General features: G+C 35.2%; 1 protein-coding gene across 1 annotated transcript in view; it reads right to left on the reverse strand.

The window, feature by feature from the left end:
• LRP1B (LDL receptor related protein 1B) overlaps positions 1–21,772 on the reverse strand; it is a 2,715,774-nt gene that overhangs the window by 536,988 nt on the left and 2,157,014 nt on the right. The window contains exons 45-48 of the mRNA XM_053698264.1: positions 19,800–19,992; positions 17,480–17,605; positions 16,673–16,801; positions 5,381–5,500 (exon numbers count right to left, since the gene is read on the reverse strand). Of these exons, the coding sequence (XP_053554239.1) occupies positions 5,381–5,500; positions 16,673–16,801; positions 17,480–17,605; positions 19,800–19,992 (568 nt within the window). The remainder of the gene's footprint in view (positions 1–5,380; positions 5,501–16,672; positions 16,802–17,479; positions 17,606–19,799; positions 19,993–21,772) is intronic.

Consider the following 21,772-nt stretch of genomic DNA (forward strand, 5'->3'; position numbering starts at 1 on the left):
GGAACGTTTTGACCCTATGGATCAGCAAGATGTCTGAAGGAAGAAGAATGAAGCATACACTGAACTGCCTACAGTTAAGTATGGTGGTGGCTTGGTGATGCTTAGAGGCTGCTTTGCATCCTCTGGCAATGGAAACCTGCAGGGTATGGAAGGCAAGATGGATTCATTGAAGTATCAGGAAATCCTAGGAGAAAACATAATGCCGTCTGTGAGGAATGATCCCAAGCATACCTCAAATTCCACAAAGGCTTGGTTGCAGAAGAAGTCCTGGAAGATTTTACAGTGGCAATCACAGTCACCTGACTTGAACCCCATAGAAAATCTCTGTTGGGATTTGAAGAAGGCGGTTGCTGCACGCAAAACCAAGAATATTACTGAACTGGAGGCCATTGCTCATGAGGAATGGGCTAATATTCCTCAGTAACACTGCCAGAAGCTAGTGTCTAGCCATGCATCTCATTTGCAGCAGGTCATAACAGCAAAAGGGTGCTCTACTAAGTACTAAAAATGCTTGCCATAAAGGGGTTAAATCATTTTTAGACTGCAGAATTCATTAAAGGTTGCATTTTTAGTTGAATTTGTGAAAACCATTTGAAGCATTCATTGTGTTCAACTATTTCAATTGCTTTTGTTTGATTTGTTCATTGCATACAGCTGAAAGTCTATACATTTTGACAATAAATCTGATTTCCAATTATATATAGGTATAGATATATACAGATATATATAGGAATATCTATTTATAAATACAAAATAACATATTCTGCTATGTGCAGATCATTGGAATGTGAAATATTAATAGTAAATACACAGTATAACACTTTATTAAAAAAAATAATATTGCATAAATGATTTTTCATGTTTTCATGTTTTCATCTATTTAACTGCAAAAGGCTCCAATGCACATATATATATATATATATATATATATATATATATATATATATATATATACAGTATATGTCTATATGTGCTTACATATGTATTTATGTTTTTATATGTATGTAAATACATATATAAGTACAGATATATATACACACACACACATAATACATAAATACATACAGTATGTATCTCTATGTTAAAGCCCTTTGCCTGTCTTTTTTTTTCTTACACCTGAGACCTCATATCTTTTATATATTTTCAACTTGTAATATGAATTAAAAAAAACGTATCCCTTGCGTGTAACTGTTAGCACTCCACTCATAGGGGCCCATTTATCAAGCTCCGGATGGAAGACCGCTGCTCCATAACATGTCTGCCTGCTCTGAGCAGGCGGACAGACATTGATGCAATTCAACCCGATCGAGTACAATCAGGTTGATTGACACCCCCTGCTGGTGGCCGATTGGCCGCAAATCTGCAGGGGGCTGCGTTGCACCAGCAACTCACAAAAGCTGCTGGTGCAATGCTGAATATGGAGAGAGTATTGCTCTCCGCATTCAGCGAGATTAGGTCCGACAGGCTTTTGTTAAATAGGCCCCATATTCTGGCTCTTAATGTGTTCCGGTATAAATTAGCATATGCAATGGTGTTCTTTACATTCTATTTTTTTATTTTTTTATTAAAATGTTCTTTTACTTCTGAAGCATTATTCGGGTTACAAAAGTTTTTACATGTATAAAAACTGTGACTAAATACCAATTGTATAAACATGTTATGGCCTAGGACATTTTATTTCTGACTTTATAGAAGTATTAATTTATTAATGTATTCATTTATTTCTCTACATAACAATTGCACAACCGTATGAAGACATATCTGCATATCCCAATATCTACTTTAGTGATATACATGTTAAGGTTGTGAGGAAGAAAGAAGATGCCCCAAAGAAATCAGCTATTTTACCTGTAAAAAAAACACAAAGACCCCCCAACAGTAAAACCCACCACCCAACCAACCCCCCAAAATAATAAACCTAACTCTAACAAAAACCTAAGCTACCCATTGCCCTGAAAATGGCATTTGTATGGGCATTGCCCTTCAAAGGGCATTCAGCTCTTTTGCTTGACCTGAAAAGGGCATTCAGCTATTTTAAGAAAAGCCCAAACCCTAAACTAAAAAAAAAAAAAAAAGTTTAAAAAATCTTAACAATAACCCCAGAAGATTAACTTACAGTTTCTGAAGTCCGGACCTCCAGGCGGCGAGAGGTCTTCATCAAGGCGGCGAGGTCTTTGTATCTTTGTGGGGGGGGGGGGGGGTTTACAGGTAAAAGAGCTGTTTAACTTAGGGCAATGCCCTACAAAATGTCCTTTTAAGGGCTACTTGTAGTTTATTGTAGGCTAGGGGTTTTTTATTTTGGGTGGGCTTTTATTTTTGATAATTTTGTTTGTTATTTTTCGTAATTTAGTGTTTGTTATTTTTTGTAATTTAGTATTTTTTTATTTCTTGTAGTTAGATACTTTATAATTTTTATAATAGTATTATGATTTAATTAATGTGTATTTTATTTTTCTTTAATTAGTAGTTAGTTTAATTTTAGTTTAATAGTTATATTAGTTTAATTGTTAGTTTAAACTTAGTTTTTTTTAATTTGACAGGTAAGGTAATTTAATTTTAGATAGGGAAATTGTAATTTTAAAATAAAGTTAGGTTGGGCATTAGGTTTATTAATATTTATTATTATCAGGTATTTGTAGAGCGCCAAAAGGTTCCACAGCACTATGGACATGGGTGAAATATAAAAAAACAATTACAGGGATGAAATGGGGAGAGAGGGTCCTGCCGAGAGTTGCACTGTTGTAGTCGGCTCTTATGAAGGTGAAGTACAAACAGCTGGGCTCATAGGCTTACATGCTATGGGGTTTTAGGGGATAGCAGTGGAGATAGGAAGGTTAGTGTAGGTTGTAAGCGTCCCTGAATAGTAGAGTCTTCAGGGAGAACTTGAAGCTTTTAAAACTAGGGGAGATTTTTGTGGAGCAAGGCAGAGAGTTCCATAAGATGGGAGCCAGTCTTGAGAAATCTTGTAGACGGGAATGTGAGGAGGTAACAAGAGAGGAGGAGAGTAGGAGATCATGAGTGGAGTGAAAGGGACAGGAGGGAGAGTATCTGGTGACAAGGTCTGAGATATAGGGGGGAGCAGTGCAATTGAGGGCTTTGTGTGTCAGAGTGAGAATTTTGTGTTTAATCCTGGAGGCAAGAGGAAGCCAGTGAAGGGATTGGCAGAGAGGTGCAGCAGATGAAAAATGATGTGCAAGGAAGATGAGCCTGGCAGAGGCATTTGTTATGGATTGTAAAGGAGCTAGGCGGCAGCTAGGGAGACCAGAGAGGAAAGAGTTGCAGTAGTCGAGGCGGGAAAGGATGAAAGAGAGTGAATTAAAATCTTTATTGTGTCTTGTGTAAGGAAATGTCTAATTCTAGCAATGTTTTTAAGGTGGAAGTGGCAGGCTTTAGCCAAGGACTGAATGTTAGGAGTGAAAGAAAGATCTGAGTCAAGTGTGACCCCAAGACATCGGGTATGTGAAGTTGGCGTAATGATGTTAACAGTTATAAAAACATGGGGGTTGGAGATTTTGGAAGAAAGGCGGAAAATAAGGAGCTCAGTTTTGGAGAGATTTAGCTTGAGGTATTGAGAGGACATCCAAGATGATATATGAGAAAGACAGTTAGGTACACGGGTTAGCAAGGAAGGAGATAGTTCTTGTGCAGAGAGGTAGATTTGGGTATCACCGGCATACAAATGATAATAAATCCCGTGGGACTTTATTAAGGAACCTAGTGAGGACATGTAGATTGAGAAGAGAAGGGGACCAAGGACAGAGCCTTGCAGTACCCCAACAGAAAGAGGTAACGGGGCAGAGGATGCCCCAAAGAAGGCTACACTAAAGTTATGGTTAGACAGATAGTAAGAGAACCAAGAGAGAGCTGTGTCACAGATGCCAAAGGATTGGAGGGTATGGAGCAAAAGAGGGTGGTCGACAGTATCAAAGGCTGCAGACAGATCAAGGAGGATAAGTAGAGAGAAGTAGCCTTTTGATTTTGCTGTAAGTAGGTCGTTGGTAACCTTAACAATTGCTGTCTCTGTTGAGTGAAGATGGCGAAATCCAGATTGCGGTGGGTTAAGGTGGGAGTTTAATGTAAGGAAATGGGATAGACGTCAATATACTAGCTTCTCAAGAAGCTTTGAGGCAAGAGGTAGTAGGGAAATAGGGCGGTAGTTGGATGAGGAGGTTGGATCGAGAGAAGGTTTTTTGAGGATAGGTGTGACTAATGCTAAATGTAGCCACCAACCAGCAAGTACTATCCAGGGTTCTGAACAAAAAATGGGCTTAGATTCCTGCTTTTCAAATAAAGATAGCAAGAGAATGAAGAAAAATGTATAATAGGAGTAAATTTGAAAGTTGCTTAAAATTTAATGCTATGAGGCCCATTTATTAAGCTCTGAATGGAGCTTTAGGGCCCGTGTTTCTAAAGACCGTTGTTCCATAAACCTGTCCGCCTGCTCTGAGCTGCTGGTGCAATGCTGAATACGGAGAGCGTATTGCTCTCTGCATTCAGCGAGGTCTGTCGGACCTGATCCGCACTGTCGGATCAGGTCCGACAGACCTTTAATAAATAGGCCTCTAAACCTGAATCATCAAAGACAAAAATTGGGTTTAGTATCCCTTTAATTTTATTCTGTGAAATAGAAATTGACTTAACATTTGAACAGGTGCTGCTCCAGTATTCTTGCCAGCAATGTACTGTTTTACTATAGAAATGTATTAGACCCAAATGTTTGTGAGACTGAGGGATGTGGAGCTAATGAATACATTTGCAAGTCAACTTATTTATTAATTTCTCTACAACTGCAGTTTGGAGTGTTTGGTTTCCAGGTAGCTACTGATGCACTTACTCACTTAACAGTAAAATAGTTACCTGCACTTAAAAAATGTAGAATAGGCAGTTATATAAATACAGGTAATGACATTAAATTGCCTTAGTCTGTTTGCCCTACATGTAATGCACACATATTGCAGCATAGTAAACTTTAAGATTAATAGTGATTCATGAAAAAAAAAAAAACAAGATTTCATCACTGTATCTCCTAAGCTTCACTACACAATTTAGTTTTACTGCTTTATATAAAGCATATGCAAATAAAAATTCAAATTTCCCAGATAAATTCCCTCTATTATAGAGCACAGTGCCCCTCACATGTCCTCCAAGTGGTTATATTGTCTAACATCAAAATAAAACACATTGTAAATATTTATAAATGTTCTTCTTTGCAAATCATTTGTTTTACTGTCTTGATTGTACCTGCAATATTTTCTCTGCTTTTATTTCTCCTTACTACAGATCTTGGACATATCCTCATTTTCCAAGCAATTACATTCTAGAACATTGGCATTTGTCTGAGCAAACAGTTTAACATTTAGCAGAAATAATAGGTGCTTACTTTTGCAGTCTAGTTCATCCGTGTTGTCACCACAATTATCTTCACCATTACATACTTTATTGTTGGAAACACAGCGTTGATTACCACAAAGCTTGAAGCCTCTCCAACAGCTTCTATTTTCTAGTAAATTACAAATAAACAAAAATATAAGATAGAGCTACAAAGTCATACTGGAAAATGTATCTGCAGCCTTTTAGTATTGGGAAGAAAAAAACAAACTAAAATACATGTAAAGCCACACAAAAATCTGATATTGGTCATTGTTACTTTAACTTTTAAAAATTCCAACAGTTAATTTATATGTTTGGCATTGTCAGTCATTGTATGTTGATTTTAAATGTTTCCCCATGATTCAGTATGAATGCATGTTTTAGCTGAAGTCCTGCAATTGAAAATGACTAATAACAATATTTGTCTTGCGCCATTAATATTCAAAGGACTTGAATTCCAAAATGTTTGATCGTGATTTTAAAACTGTACATTTTCAACAAGTGTTTTTGCATGAAAAAAGAACTTTCAAGATTTAAGAGCTCAGCAAGTGTAACATTTACACTATATTCTGAGTTTCACTATATTCTGATATTTTCAAAATCCACCTTTAGCAATTATTAACATTATATTAAAGGAAAAAAATAAAACAGCATTTTAATTACATTCAAAAAGAAATGGTTTAAACATTATCTTTCAAATGCATAATAAAAATGATAGCAGTAGTTTATTTGGTTCTCTTGATATTGCTTGCTGAAAAGTGTACCTAGGCTCAAGAACAGCAACTCAATACTGGAAGCTAGCTAGCTGGTGAATAATGGCTGCACATATGACGAGAGAGAAAAAGAGAGAAAGAAAGAGAAAGAGAGAAAGAAAGAGAGAAAGAAAGAGAAAGAAAGAGAGAAAGAGAGAGAGAAAGAGAGAGAGAAAGAGAGATAGAAAGAGAGAGAGAAAGAGAGAGAGAGAAAGAGAGAAAGAGAGAAAGAGAGAAAGAGAGAGAGAGAGAGAGAGAGAGAGAGAGAGAGAGAATAACTCATTCTGTAGCCCATTAACAAATCCGGAAGAGTCAGAAGACGTGTTTTACCTACAGAAAATCTCCAGATGCATTATTTCCAATGCAACAAAGGATTCTGGGTAAGCTATGCAAATGAGGCTCAAAATGTCCCACCTTTTTGCTTCACTCTGCTTTTAGGCAGATTCCCTTTAAGTCATAGCATCGCTGTACACACAGCTTTTAAGCTTAACCAGAACCATCCCAGGACAGTTGTTTCAAGGTATTTGCCTCTCATCAGCTGGGAGTCAGTTTGAATTGCTACTGGGTGTAGCTGATTTCCTAGCGAAAACCAACAACTTTTAAATGTATGCCGAAAAATTTGTCGAATAGCCACATAACAGCTTGGACTCTTTCCTTACAAGGCTGGCTTGCTGAGCTCCACAACTGCACTGCTAAGGATCATGGGGAAGAGTTGAGCCTAACCTGGTACAAAGGAGTCAGGATTCTCCTAGTGAGGACCTAATCACTAGTCAAAAAGAATAACCCATTGTAAGTATCTTCTATAAACATAGAAGATCCTGAGAGCAACCCCATCTCAAAAGAGGACGGTAATGGCAAGCAAGATCTTAATGAAATCCAGATCACAATTCAAGTTACAGGATGGATTGTTAGTTAGAACCTCCAAAACTGGTATCCAGCAATGGGTGGTACCTACAAAGTTTAGAGGTCTCATGCTTCAACATGTCCATGATGCTCCCACATCTAGCCATCGTGGTGCCAAATTAACATATGAAATATTGTGTGACTATGCCTTCTGGTCACATATGTTGAAGGATGTTCAAACCTACTGTCAAGGTTGTGTAATCTGTCCACAGTTCCAACCCACTACACCAATGCATAGAGCGCTATTGCAGAAAAGGGGGCTGTTAATGCCATGGTCAGATATACAAATTGATTTTATTGGTCCAGTAACAAGGTCATCAAGAGGTAACAAATACATGTTGACAGTGACATGCCTGTTCACCTACCAATAGTGCTGAAACATGCGCAGCATTGCTCATTAACCACGTGTTTTCCAGATTTGGTTTACCCCAGAGAATCGAATCCGATCGGGGAACCCACTTCACTAGCAAAGTGATGACCAAGATGTGGAAAATACTAGGGGTCAAAAGAAAGAGCTGCCTCAAGTGGTGGCGTAGAGCGTTACAACCAGTCCATTGTGAAAAACCTCAAAAACTTTGTGAATGAAATGGGTAAAGACTGGGATGTAAAATTACCTCTAGTCCTAATGGTATTAGGAGCAACTCCAAGTAGTGCTACTAAGATGTCACCTTTGGAATTGATGACTGGTATAAGAATGGTTCTACTTCAACATCTACAGGGAGTGAAGAATTATTAGGCAATTTGTATTTTTGAGGATTAATTTTATTATTGAACAACAACCATGTTCTCAATGAACCCAAAAAACTCATTAATATCAAAGCTGAATAGTTTTGGAAGTAGTTTTTAGTTTGTTTTTAGTTATAGCTATTTTAGGGGGATATCTGTGTGTGCAGGTGACTATTACTGTGCATAATTATTAGGCAACTTAACAAAAAACAAATATATACCCATTTCAATTATTTATTTTTACCAGTGAAACCAATATAACATCTCAACATTCACAAATATACATTTCTGACATTCAAAAACAAAACAAAAACAAATCAGTGACCAATATAGCCACCTTTCTTTGCAAGGACACTCAAAAGCCTGCCATCCATGGATTCTGTCAGTTTTGATCTGTTCACCATCAACATTGCGTGCAGCAGCAACCACAGCCTCCCAGACACTGTTCAGAGAGGTGTACTGTTTTCCCTCCTTGTAAATCTCACATTTGATGATGGACCACAGGTTCTCAATGGGGTTCAGATCAGGTGAACAAGCAGGACATGTCATTAGATTGTCTTCTTTTATACCCTTTCTTGCCAGCCAGGCTGTGGAGTACTTGGACGCGTGTGATGGAGCATTGTCCTGCATGAAAATCATGTTTTTCTTGAAGGATGCAGACTTCTTCCTGTACCACTGCTTGAAGAAGGTGTCTTCCAGAAACTGGCAGTAGGACTGGGAATTGAGCTTGACTCCATCCTCAACCCGAAAAGACCCCACAAGCTCATCTTTGATGATACCAGCCCAAACCAGTACTCCACCTCCACCTTGCTGGCGTCTGAGTCGGACTGGAGCTCTCTGCCCTTTACCAATCCAGCCACGGGCCCATCCATCTGGCCCATCAAGACTCACTCTCATGTCATCAGTCCATAAAACCTTAGAAAAATCAGTCTTGAGATATTTCTTGGCCCAGTCTTGACGTTTCAGCTTGTGTGTCTTGTTCAGTGGTGGTCGTCTTTCAGCCTTTCTTACCTTGGCCATGTCTCTGAGTATTGCACACCTTGTGCTTTTGGGCACTCCAGTGATGTTGCAGCTCTGAAATATGGCCAAACTGGTGGCAAGTGGCATCTTGGCAGCTGCACACTTGACTTTTCTCAGTTCATGGGCAGTTATTTTGCGCCTTGGTTTTTCCACACACGTCTTGCGACCCTGTTCACTATTTTGAATGAAACGCTTGATTGTTTGATGATCACGCTTCAGAAGCTTTGCAATTTTAAGAGTGCTGCATCCCTCTGCAAGATTTCTCACTATTTTTTACTTTTCTGAGCCTGTCAAGTCCTTCTTTTGACCCATTTTGACAAAGGAAAGGAAGTTGCCTAATAATTATGCACACCTGATATAGGGTGTTGATGTCATTAGACCACACCCCTTCTCATTACAGAGATGCACATCACCTAATATGCTTAATTGGTAGTAGGCTTTCGAGCCTATACAGCTTGGAGTAAGACAACATGCATAAAGAGGATGATGTGGTCAAAATACTCATTTGCCTAATAATTCTGCACTCCCTGTATTGTACCGTACATCAGACCAGAACTTAATAAATGCTGCTATTACACATCAATATGTGGAGAATTTAAGGAAGCACCTGCAATATGCCTTTGCATTTGCTCAAAGGAACATAGAAATGTCCGCAACTGCCGCAATAAATGATAAAGTTTATCTTTATAATTTTGGAAGAGATCCGATTAAGGAGAAGAAATTTCTTCCATCATGGAAGGGTCCTTTTGTCATTACTGACAAAATATCTCCAGTTGCCTATAAAATAAGGATCCCTAAAAATGATACTTTTATGGACAAATGGGTCCATATTAATCAGTTGCTAGCGTGCCATCCTAGATCCCAACTACAAGTCATAGAGGGAGAATGAAGTGTCATATCCCCAAATGCACTAAAGAAATATTGTAGTTAAAGATGCCTAGCTAAAATATAAGGATAAAAAATAACGGACTCTCTTCATAGAAGACTGTCTATGATGTATACTTTCAATACACTCACCAAGTACCACTGACTTTAAACCAATTCAAATACATGTGTCCTACATCTATTTAAAATTGGAAGGGGGAATTAGTCAGGGTACCTGTGAAATGACATTGAATAAACTACAAATGTATCACAGAATCTAATATTTAATGTTGGCTAATATCTAACTGATATAAATGGAATTGGCCTTACTACAACCCCTGCCCCTCTCCTTGCTGCTTAAGACAAGCTAGGTACAAAAGGAAAACATTTGGTTCAATTAGTGAAGATAGAAAATAAACATTTAGCCTTTGAAGCTTATAGCTCCACATGAAGGATAAACATTGGGCCTGATAATTACCCGAGCCTGGGAGCATCCTGGGGTGTTAGAGACAGGATTCTCTACATAAGTCAGATAAGCAAACCGAAATTCTGAGAATATAGTAATTATCACAGGCCTGTTAATTGCCCCTGAACCTCAGATACACAAAGAATCTGAACTCAAGTTACCTACAGACATATGGGAATGCTGTGACTTAATCTTCATATAAGATTATATTAACAACATGTATATATATATATATATATATATATATATACAGTGGGGCAAAAAAGTATTTAGTCAGCCACCAATTGTGCAAGTTCTCCCACTTAAGAAGATAAGAGAGGCCTGTAATTTTCATCATAGGTATACCTCAACTATGAGAGACAAAATGTGGAAACAAATCCAGACAATCACATTGTCTGATTTGTAAAGAATTTATTTGCAAATTATGGTGGAAAATAAGTATTTGGTCAATATCAAAAGTTCATCTCAATACTTTGTTATATATCCTTTGTTGGCAATGACAGAGGTCAAACATTTTCTGTAAGTCTTCTCAAGGTTGTCACACACTGTTGCTGGTATGTTGGCCCATTCCTGCATGCAGATCTCCTCTAGAGCAGTGATGTTTTTGGGCTGTTACTGGGCAACACAGACTTTCAACTCCCTTCAAAGGTTTTCTATGGGGTTAAGATCTGGAGACTGGCTAGGCCACTCCAAGACCTTGAAATGCTTCTTACGAAGCCATTCCTTGTTTGCCCGGGCGGTGTGTTTGGGATCATTGTCATGCTGAAAGACCCAGCCATGTTTCATCTTCAATGCCCTTGCTGATGGAAGGAGGTTTGCACTCAAAATCTCATGAAACATGGCCCCATTCATTCTTTCATGTACACGGATTAGTCATCCTATTCCCTTTGCAGAGAAACAGCCCCAAAGCATGATGTTGCCACCCCCATGCTTCACAGTAGGTATGGTGTTCTTTGGTTGCAACTCAGCATTCTCTCTTTTTCAAACACGATGAGTTGTGTTTCTACCAAACAGTTCTACTTTGGTTTCATCTGACCATATGACATTCTCCAAATCTGCTTCTGGATCATCCAAATGCTCTCTAGCATACTTCAGATGGGCCCGGACATGTACTGGCTTAAGCAGGGGGACACGTCTGGCACTGCAGATCTGAGTCCATGGCGGCGTAGTGTGTTACTGATGGTAGCCTTTGTTACGTTGGTCCCAGCTCTTTGCAGGTCATTCACTAGATCCCCCATGTGGTTCTGGGATGTTTGTCCACCGTTCTTGTAATCATTTTGACCACACAGGGTGAGATCTTGCAAGAAGCCCCAGATCGAGGGAGATTATCAATGGTCTTGTATGTCTTCCATTTTCTAATTATTGCTCCCACAGTTGATTTCTTCACACCAAGCTGTTTGCCTATTGCAGAGTCAGTCTTCCCAGCCTGGTGCAAGTCTACAATTTTGTTTCTGGTGTCCTTCGACAGCTCTTTGGTCTTCACCATAGTGGAGTTTGGAGTGTGACTGTTTGTGGTTGTGGACAGGTGTCTTTTATACTGATAACAAGTTCAAACAGGTGCCATTAATACAAGTAATGAGTGGAGGACCGAGTAGCCTCTTAAAGAAGAAGATACAGGTCTATGAGAGCCAGAAATCTTGCTTGTTTGTAGGTAACCAAATACTTATTTTCCACCATAATATGCAAATAAATTCTTTCCAAATCAGACAATGTGATTGTCTGGATTTGTTTCCACATTTTGTCTCTCATTGTTGAGGTATACCTAAGATGAAAATTACAGGCCTCTCTCATCTTCTTAAGTGGGAGAACTTGCACAATTGGTGGCTGACTAAACACTTTTTGCCCCACTGTATGTATATATATATATATATATATATATATATATATATATATATATATATATTTATATATATATATATACATACATGGAGGGTATATGTGTATATATGTGTATATGTATAGATCTGAAACTTACCGTTTTGGATAGATGTCTGCTGTATTGAAGGGCTGCATTGGTGAATTTTAAATGTGTTATAGAGTCTCAGAATAATAGCATTGTTTCTTTCATTTCAGACCAAGGAGAAAACAGTAAATTGTCCCATAAGTTATATATAAATTGTGTTTTTCATGCACTCAAAATAACACTATCAAGAGATGTACAAAGATGTGGGCTATATTTATATTGAAAAGGAATGAGACTCCAATAAGCATATTTTAACATCGAATTGATTATATACTCATGTTTGATCTCAAATTGTAAATTTTCAATTATATTAAATGGGATATATATGCTGTCCAGATAAGTTTATTAATACTGAAAATTAAAGTATATTTAATAAACATTTTAAAGGTTAGATATTAAGCTGTAGCAGTATTGATACTGAGACTGCATTTCTGGTTATCTGCTGCCTCGTTGTGGATTAAAACTTGTATGACAGCCAAATGAGATCTTCAGATCACAGAGTGAATCAGAGACAAGCATCCGAGGGCCTATCAAAATCTTGTGGGAATGATTAAAGAGAAGAAGGAGGTGGTTTACCTGATAAAGGTTGTCACACACAGTAGAAAAGGGGAAAGACAGATTCAAAGAAGCATAAGTTTTGGAGAGGAAAATACACAGGCTTTGTGCCAAGTAGATTCTCTGCCATTTTGGGACACTTTCTTGAATAAATGAAGATAACAGCTTTGAGGCCTGTACCTTTGCAGTATAGTGGATAAATCCTTCTTAGATGACCCACAAGAAATTCTGGAAACTGAATAAGGATTTGGTTATGTGGTAACGTATGGCAGTGACTATAATTTAATATTTTAAAGCAAACACATTCATTGTTTCTACAGTAATTGAAGCTGGTAATTTTAAAAGGGCACTTTGTATTTTAAGCTTATATCCATAGTCCTTTGTAGTCTTAGCTAGTCACATAAATTGACTGTTTACATTAATAATATATATAATTTCTGGTGTTTTTAATTGAAATTATATAGAATCATTTGTGGGCTAAGTTACTTAATTATACTTGTCTGAAAGTTATCTTAAATCTATTGAAACCCAGTAAGATTTGTGTGAAGTATCTTGCTATATTGTTTATCTGAAGGCTGTGAAGTTAGCGGTCCATATTCTGGTATTTCATTGTGGTATTTTAATGCGATTCATTGTGAGTAAGGTTAATTTGAAAGGTATTTACTAGTTTATTTATTTACTAGATATATATATATATATATATATATATATATATATATATATATATATATATATTAAAAAAAGAAAATAATCAGCGCTAGAAGTGTATGAGTATGCTGTTAGTCTTAATATATATTCCCATCCACTACCTGGAATACATATATATATATACACAAGACACTTGCAGGTTATGCAGCAAACAGTCTCATTCATTCAAGTGTGGTAAGTCTATGGATATATAATGTTCATTAGAATCGACAATGCTAGTTCCTGTGTGCTGTGAAAGATAGGCTGCTTGTCTGTGAGAAAAAGGATGATCCCCTGCAGGGCGAGGTTCCTCTTGAAAGTCTGAAAAAGTATGGAACATGACAAGCGCCAGAAGGCACACTTCATGTAATACGTTCAGATAATAAGCATATAGTTTAACAGTGGGAAAAATCCGCGCTCACTTGTTCAACCTCAAGGTATGAGGTATTAAAAGGGCACTTGTGTTAGTGTACTCTCATCCCTTGCAGTTCTCCTGTATGTCCACGGGTCTTCAAGGGTCCCTGGATATCAGTGCTGTGCGATTAAAGGATTGCAGTCCACCACCTACACTGTAGGTAAATCTCTCAAATTCTTTGCTATTTGCAAGTCTATTTGTTACCACAACGTTACGAACATGAGAGCCCAAACTTTTTACTTTTATTTCGTAATATGAGAGCAAATCAGCAAGCACAAAAAAATCAGAAAGCAAATCTCCGGGCACAAAAAAATTGTTCTAGCGATTTTATCACGTAGACACTAGCGCAAACTAATGCTCCACTTAATCTAGCCCTAAATTAGATTACACTTTCCTTGCTATATTGCTCATTAATGTTTACAGTTTTCTAACATGTATTGCTCCCAGAACTGTCTAATGATTATTATGGTTTTCTGCAACTGACTACTTCTGTTTGGTTATTCCAGTTTTGAACTGTTCCGGGCTCCTCATGTTCCAGGACAGAGTTCAGACCTTGTTCTTGGCCTGTTTGCATTAAAGAAAGAGGAAATATGGGACTTTGTACAGGATATTATACGAATGAGTTTGCCTTTATTTTGCATTTGGTGACTTCTGAATGCTCAATAGGTAATCCTGTTTTCCTTTCAAATTGGTTCTAGACATTCATAAATAAAGATTATGCAAAAAAATGCGCTGCCAATTTTTAACAAATTCTGGATTATTAGATCAACAAGACTACAATAATCTTAATTGTTTCATGAATTTCCATTTTCTACCCATCAGTTGTGATCTTATTGAGCTAAAGTTAAATGTACAAATGGGTTTTGGCACAAGTAAACTCTGCACTACATCAATAACCTCAAGTCAATAGAGGAAAAGAGGCAGACACAGGCATTGCATGAATATGTCTTGATTCACTCCAAGAATTTGGTGTACAGTATTGCAAGTTCAGCTTTGCTTTGTGGTTAGCACATTTACAAGTAGATAATACAGAAACACTTCACAAAAATAGAGCCATATAGCTATAAAGCATTGGCAAGATAATGATTTCTAGAATAGCTCTAAGAGATATGTAGAATGTCATAATTCCAGCCTTGAGCTTTATATACAATTCTGCTTTTTGTATTACAATACATGACATACTTATTTTTTTAGACAACTTTCCTTAAAAAGCAGACATGAAACATTTAATAGTTTAAGAATCTCATAGAAATAATGTAAATTCAATTTCACCCTGACTCCAGAATAAATGTAAATTTATTATAATATGATATATTTAGGAGTCTAGCAGGATTTAATTAGAATGTTAAATACATGTGAAATTGCACTGGTTTTCAAGTGGAGGAAGTAACAAATATAAAAAGTAGACATTTTTACACATAATTGTACTGTTAAATAAAACGTGCTTCTGAAAGTAAATATAACTAAATTTTTTTTTTTTTTCATGAATATTAGCACTTCTAAGTGTTTCATTTAATTTGCAAAGCAATTATTATTGCTTAAACAACTAAAAAATGTATCTTTTTTCAAATTTTAGCATTTATAAATGTGAAACTTTGTTACTTTTAGGTATTTTACAACATTTACAGAATTATGTTAAACATGTTTATATCTATCTATTTATCTATCTATAATTAATTAATTCAATCTATCTGTATACACATACATATGTTTGTATTTGTATAATCTGGCAACTTGATCTCATCCAATTTAATATTGCATTACTATGTGAAATAAACTACAGTTTGTAGCTTTTAGTTACACCACCTTTTCAAGCAAAAAAACAACTTAGAACCTTTCCACAAGAGGTCATGAACTTTTGCACTTGTGATGGAAATTACTTCCCCGCAGTCACAAAGAACTATCAATTTGTAGATAGCCAGAGGTCACCGTTACAGCAACTAGCAGAGTTTATCTTACTTGTGTACATTCTAAATCAGCAAATTCTCAATAACATTGACATACTGAAGAATAAATTTATAAATCCACCGATAACAAGTTTTGTTTTTCTTCAAGATATAATTTAAAATAGGAGATGCCATCAAAAACCTCCATTGGCTATAACACAATTATTTCAAAACAGTATGTATATATATATATATATATATATATATATACTTGGACGTGATTTGTTAAAATAGGCAAATTCCCTAATGCTTTTCATTTGGTTGGTTCTTAGTAAGTATATCTGCAGACCAAGAAAGTTTTTTGTTGTTGTTGTTTTTTAAAGCAATGTGTACATATACCTATGACTGCTAACACTGTATATACAAACTTTGCATTCTCTATGACATTTCATGTTGGAAAGCTTTCTGCAAGCCTGTTAACAAATATTACAAATGACAATTTATTAGATTTGCTACATTTCTGCCATTTGAGCTATGTGTCACCAGCTGATATACCATATAAATGTTTATTTTCAGATGAAGTTGTGAAGCACACTTTTTTTTATTATTAGTGGCTCTGTAGAAAGCAAGCCAAGTATATATTGTAGCACATGAAGCAAAGTGATATATTACAGGGACAAAAAACCTCTTTAAAAAAAAAAGTGCTTATTAAATTTTTTACAGATAATTGTTTATAAGCAAAAGAGGTTGTGATTGAAACTACCAAAGGCAAGGCTTCCTACAGAGCTTGTCACGGTCTATCAAATTCATTCTACTGTACAATAGGTTAGCATCAGCAGCTGTTTGGCTATAGGTACCTTGACAGCCAATCTGATATGATACAGCCATAATTCACAGGTGTGTGCATGTTGTAGGCAATGGAAAAACCCAGAGCTATTGGGGACTTCAGCATTTTCAAACAATCTAGAGGGGACATTTTGACCAAAGTGTTTTACTTTTTCCTGAAAACTGTTTAATCAGCTAATTTTGTTGTTGAAACGTTTAATTAATACAGTTAAAACTCACCACAATATGATTGTTTTTCATCTGATCTGTCCTTACAGTGAACAACGCCATCACAGGTTTGCTCATAATCAATGCATTCACCATTTCCACATTCAAACTCAGAAAACAAGTTACAGGAAGAGTTTCTGGCTAAAAAAATAGAAATAATGAGAATATTATAAATGGTTCCATTGGCACATCTATTATTCATATTTGCAGGAGTTTGTAGTAGTATAGTGTAGAAAAATCTTTAAAAAAAGAATTGCAGGGGAAAAATGACATAATGTTATTTGTTAGAGCATGTAATATTTCTTTTCTATTATCTCTGGAGCTCCTTCTGTTTAACTCCTGCAAAGAGATTAAACACATAGGGCTCCATGTACTAAGCAGTCTTACAGGGCAGGTTTGCATATGCGAGCCTGCTTCCCACAATGTAAGAAGCTGTGGTCATTAGGCCGCTGCTTCTTACACTCGGGGTGATTGATAGTCCTTTCTCTCACGCGATTGGTCTCACAGAGAAGGGGCGGATTTTACACAATCAAATGCTGTAACAATGAAATAATTTATTATGATCGTATGGAACATTATTGTACTGTTTGGGGCACATCTGTGGAAAAACATTGGGGTCTATTTTGTTTTTGATGATTGTGTGCCAATGGTAATGTTTTATAGTAAAACAATCTGTTTAATAATGTTACCTAATTTAAGCAAAATAAATATATGAGAAACTGTTTGCATACTGAAAAAATAACCTAGACTAGTACTGTAAATATCATTCTGCATACTTATGGTATTCCATTGTATTTCAGTCTAGAATATATTACTTACTCACACATCTGTTGTCATCTAGCAATATTCGATCTCCTCTGCAGGAGCAATTAACACGTCCATCAGGAGTAAGGAGACACAAGTCATGACATTTTCCATTCATGTATGAACATGGTGACAGTTCACCTAAAAGAAAAATAATTTAAAAAGTATTAATAAACAGTAAATTGATAACTAGAGACTCAAATAATGTATTGATCCTAGTCTCATTCAAGGTATTTTATAAGATGATAGGAAATGTTACCTTTTCTTAAAACCAATCATACAGTTCATTGTTGAGCTTATCTATAAATTCCTTTGTTTTATAAGCCTTTGTTTTGATCTTTATTTATACCCCTGTAGAGGTATATTTCAAATATCTCTCTAGCTGCCCAATTTGCCTTTTTTCATATATATTCTGCATGTCATCAGTAGATACAGCCAATCAAAAGTGGTACTGCCTGCCGCATTGCAAACAAGGAGGACACACTGACACACTTTGTTTACAGGGTATATTCTGTAACAACTAATTGGAGAATTAAATTATACATACAAATTTACACTGAGTTGCTTGTAAACAAGCTTAAGCTGTGTCTGTGATGATCTGAAATTATTAGTTTATATATTGATTTTTTTAATAGTCACATGTCACAGCTCATATATATATATATATATATATATATATATATATATATATATATATATATATATATAAATATATTAACAGAACTTGCAAAAACCTTTTTAATTCAATTAAAATACTTTACTGTGTGTGACATAGATAAATTTGATATAGATAGATAGATAGATAGATAGATAGATAGATAGATAGATAGATAGATAGATAGATGATAGATTGATAGAAATATGAATTTAAAATATGGTGGAGATAAAAGTGTGAGATTAAAATCTTCCATTTCATAAAAGTAATCCCTATAGAATTATTGTATAGGCAATTAGCACATCAAGGCTATTGTCGCAGCTTGCTTTTCCCCAGAATTACTATGTATCCATTGCTACCAATGTACCAGAGGATTCTGGGTAAGATATGCAAATTAGATATACAATTTCTCATGATTTTTGCTTCCAGCATTGTTGTTAAGGCCCTATGTGGTAGGTTCAGCAAAAAAGAACCACTTCTGGACAGCTGCCTCGAACTCATAGAACGCAGAAGATAGGTTTGATATGCTGCTGAGTAAAGCTCGTTTCAATATATATATATATATATATATATATATATATATATATATACACAGTATGAATATATATGTATATGTATGTATATATATATATATATATATATATATATATATATATATATATATATATATATATATATATATATATATATATATATATCCATATAGTGTATAGCATATAGTAACCCAAACTTCTTGGCTGGAATTGGTTAACAACATTTTAAAATTAAATGGAATATGTAAACTCTGCCAAACTCCGTATATTTTTTTTAAAAAAAATCTTCTGTTATGTTCTATTAATCTTATTCTATAGAGTAATGATGGACTCTTATAGCTTCTGTTTTCCTCATACTAATCAGAGTCACACGGTTGGATATTTAGAGATGAGACAGTTCTATTGTATTCTGCTTGTTTTTATTGCATAACATGTATGTTTACAATCTATAAATAAAACATTTTTGAAAAAAAAAAAAAAATCTTCTGTTAAACTAATAGTAGTAATTGTTTGTAGTTCTGCTTGGGATTGAGCATAGTTTGATTTGTGTAATCCCATAGTTGAAAGCAAAAAATGTACCTGATGTATTCATTTTTGAGGAGAACTAAAACTCTGGAATGAATTTGTGTTTCTTTTTATATAATTTATTTTCATTTTGGTATCATACTATTAAAATAAAATAATAATTAAAAAAAAAGCCACTTAAGCTCCCTAAGAAAGGTTGCTTAAATTATGGCTATGGACAAGGGACAGTGGAGATGATTTTATGTATTATAAGTGTAAAAAAAATACTTTTTTCTACACTCTAAAATGTGTAGTACATTTGTATTGGGGTGCCACTGCTTCTTTTGTGAGTGACTGATATATATATATTTGGTTTGTTATCACGTTTCCTGAACCTGAAGTGCTAGTTGATATTACGTTCAGCAGGACTTCTTCTGTATTTAAGAAGATACCCTACATTTAATATTAGAAACTTTTAATGACCTTTGACCTCTGTCAGCTCAAACATAACGATTGCTAAGTTTCCTGTGTCTATTATTAATGAAAATATATAAATATTTTATACAACAGCTCTCGTATTAAGAATTGTTCAACTTGATATTGATTTTATCTTCATATTAAAAAATCATGTTTTTCTACTTACAATTGTTGGTATCGTTTGCTACAGCTATGATTCCCATGGGCTGATGTGGAATGTCAGATCGAAGAACCTTCGTTTCTCCTCCTGTGTACTTATTGGAGCGAAGTATAGCTCTTCTTACCCAGTCTGACCAAAATATGTAATCATCATGGATAGCCAGACTTAAAAAGGTACCAGGCCCAGATCGCACAATCACCTGAACAGAAATAACAAGTGTGTAACAAGTTACATACATTCAAAATATACATGTGTACATCAATATTTTGTATGATAAAGCTTACAGTTCCTTAACTCAATTTAATTTAAAATTCTAAAATATACAAAATAGTATAAATAAAAAACAACAAATCACTTTTGTTATTTTGTTTTGTAAAATATTTTAGTTGCTTTAATCAATTGAAGTATCTAATTATTAGTATGGATTGTTTCATTTTAAATAACCACAGATTTGAACAGTAAATACAATGGGTTTAATACAAAGAATTGCAAGTGCTTAAGTACATTATATTGGGGGATCTCAGCAGTGTGGGGATTGAGATTGCTACAGAGCTGCAGGGGACCTGCCTGGATATAGATCCGCCAAATGTTTATATTGACTCTCTGGTTAGTGGATCCTTGCTTTCATGTTATATATTGTTTATTTTAAATTTAAAGTAAAATCCAGCCATAACTAAAGATATTTTATGAAGAAAACATTCTACACAGAAATAATTCAAAGTTTTCACACATTTTAAAGCTAAAAGTTACAATAATTTAGGTCTACCAGACACAGTAGAGGTGTGTTTGTGTGTTCAAGTGATTGTTTGTTCTTGTGCGTGTGTGTTCTCTCTAAAAATCCCCTGAAAAGTAGAATGCATTGTTGATAAAGGGACATGAAACCCAAAATGTTTCTTTTATGATTCAGTTACAGTGTACAACGATAAAAAAACTTTCCAATTTACTTCTAGCATCAAATTTGCTTTATTTGATTGGCATCCTTTGTTGTAGGAACAGCAATGCACTACTGGGAGCTAGCTGTACACATAAGGTGAGCCAATGACAAGAGGCATATATATGTAAGTACCAATAAACAGCTTGCTCCCAATAGTGCATTGATGCTCCCAAGCCAACCTAAGTATGCTTTTCAACAAAGGTTACAAAGAGAAACTAAACAAATTAGCATATATAAGTAAATAGCAAAGTTATTTAAAATTGTACGCTCTGTATCATGAAAGTTTAGTTTTGACTTTACTGGCCATTTAAAATGGAAAATGTTTTGACAAAGGGAATATTTCTATTAGTGCTTGTTTCCCTTGCAATAAAAAACTATTATTGTATCTAATAGCTTCTGAAGCCTTATTAGTGTTACTGTTAGATAATATTTTCCTTTCTTTTATGTATTTATTTATGTAATGGTTATTTTTTTCTGTAAAAACTATTAAAATGCTAATTCAAAGTACATATGATATCAACCAGATATACTATTAACATGCTAATTCAGTGTAAATATGATATCAACCAGATATACTATTAACATGCTAATTCAGTGTACATATGATATCAACCAGATATACTATTAACATGCAAATTCAGTGTACATATGATATCGACCAGATATACTATTAACATGCTAATTCAGTGTACATATGATATCGACCAGATATACTATTAACATGCAAATTCAGTGTACATATGATATCGACCAGATATACTATTAACATGCTAATTCAGTGTACATATGATATCGACCAGATATACTATTAACATGCTAATTCAGTGTACATATGATATCGACCAGATATACTATTAACATGCTAATTCAGTGTACATATGATGTCAACCAGATATACTATTAACATGCTAATTCAGTGTACATATGATGTCAACCAGATATACTATTAACATGCTAATTCAGTGTACATATGATGTCAACCAGATATACTATTAACATGCTAATTCAGTGTACATATGATGTCAACCAGATATACTATTAACAT

This window comes from Bombina bombina, chromosome 1 (assembly GCF_027579735.1).
Source record: "Bombina bombina isolate aBomBom1 chromosome 1, aBomBom1.pri, whole genome shotgun sequence".
Taxonomy (NCBI): Eukaryota; Metazoa; Chordata; class Amphibia; order Anura; family Bombinatoridae; genus Bombina; species Bombina bombina.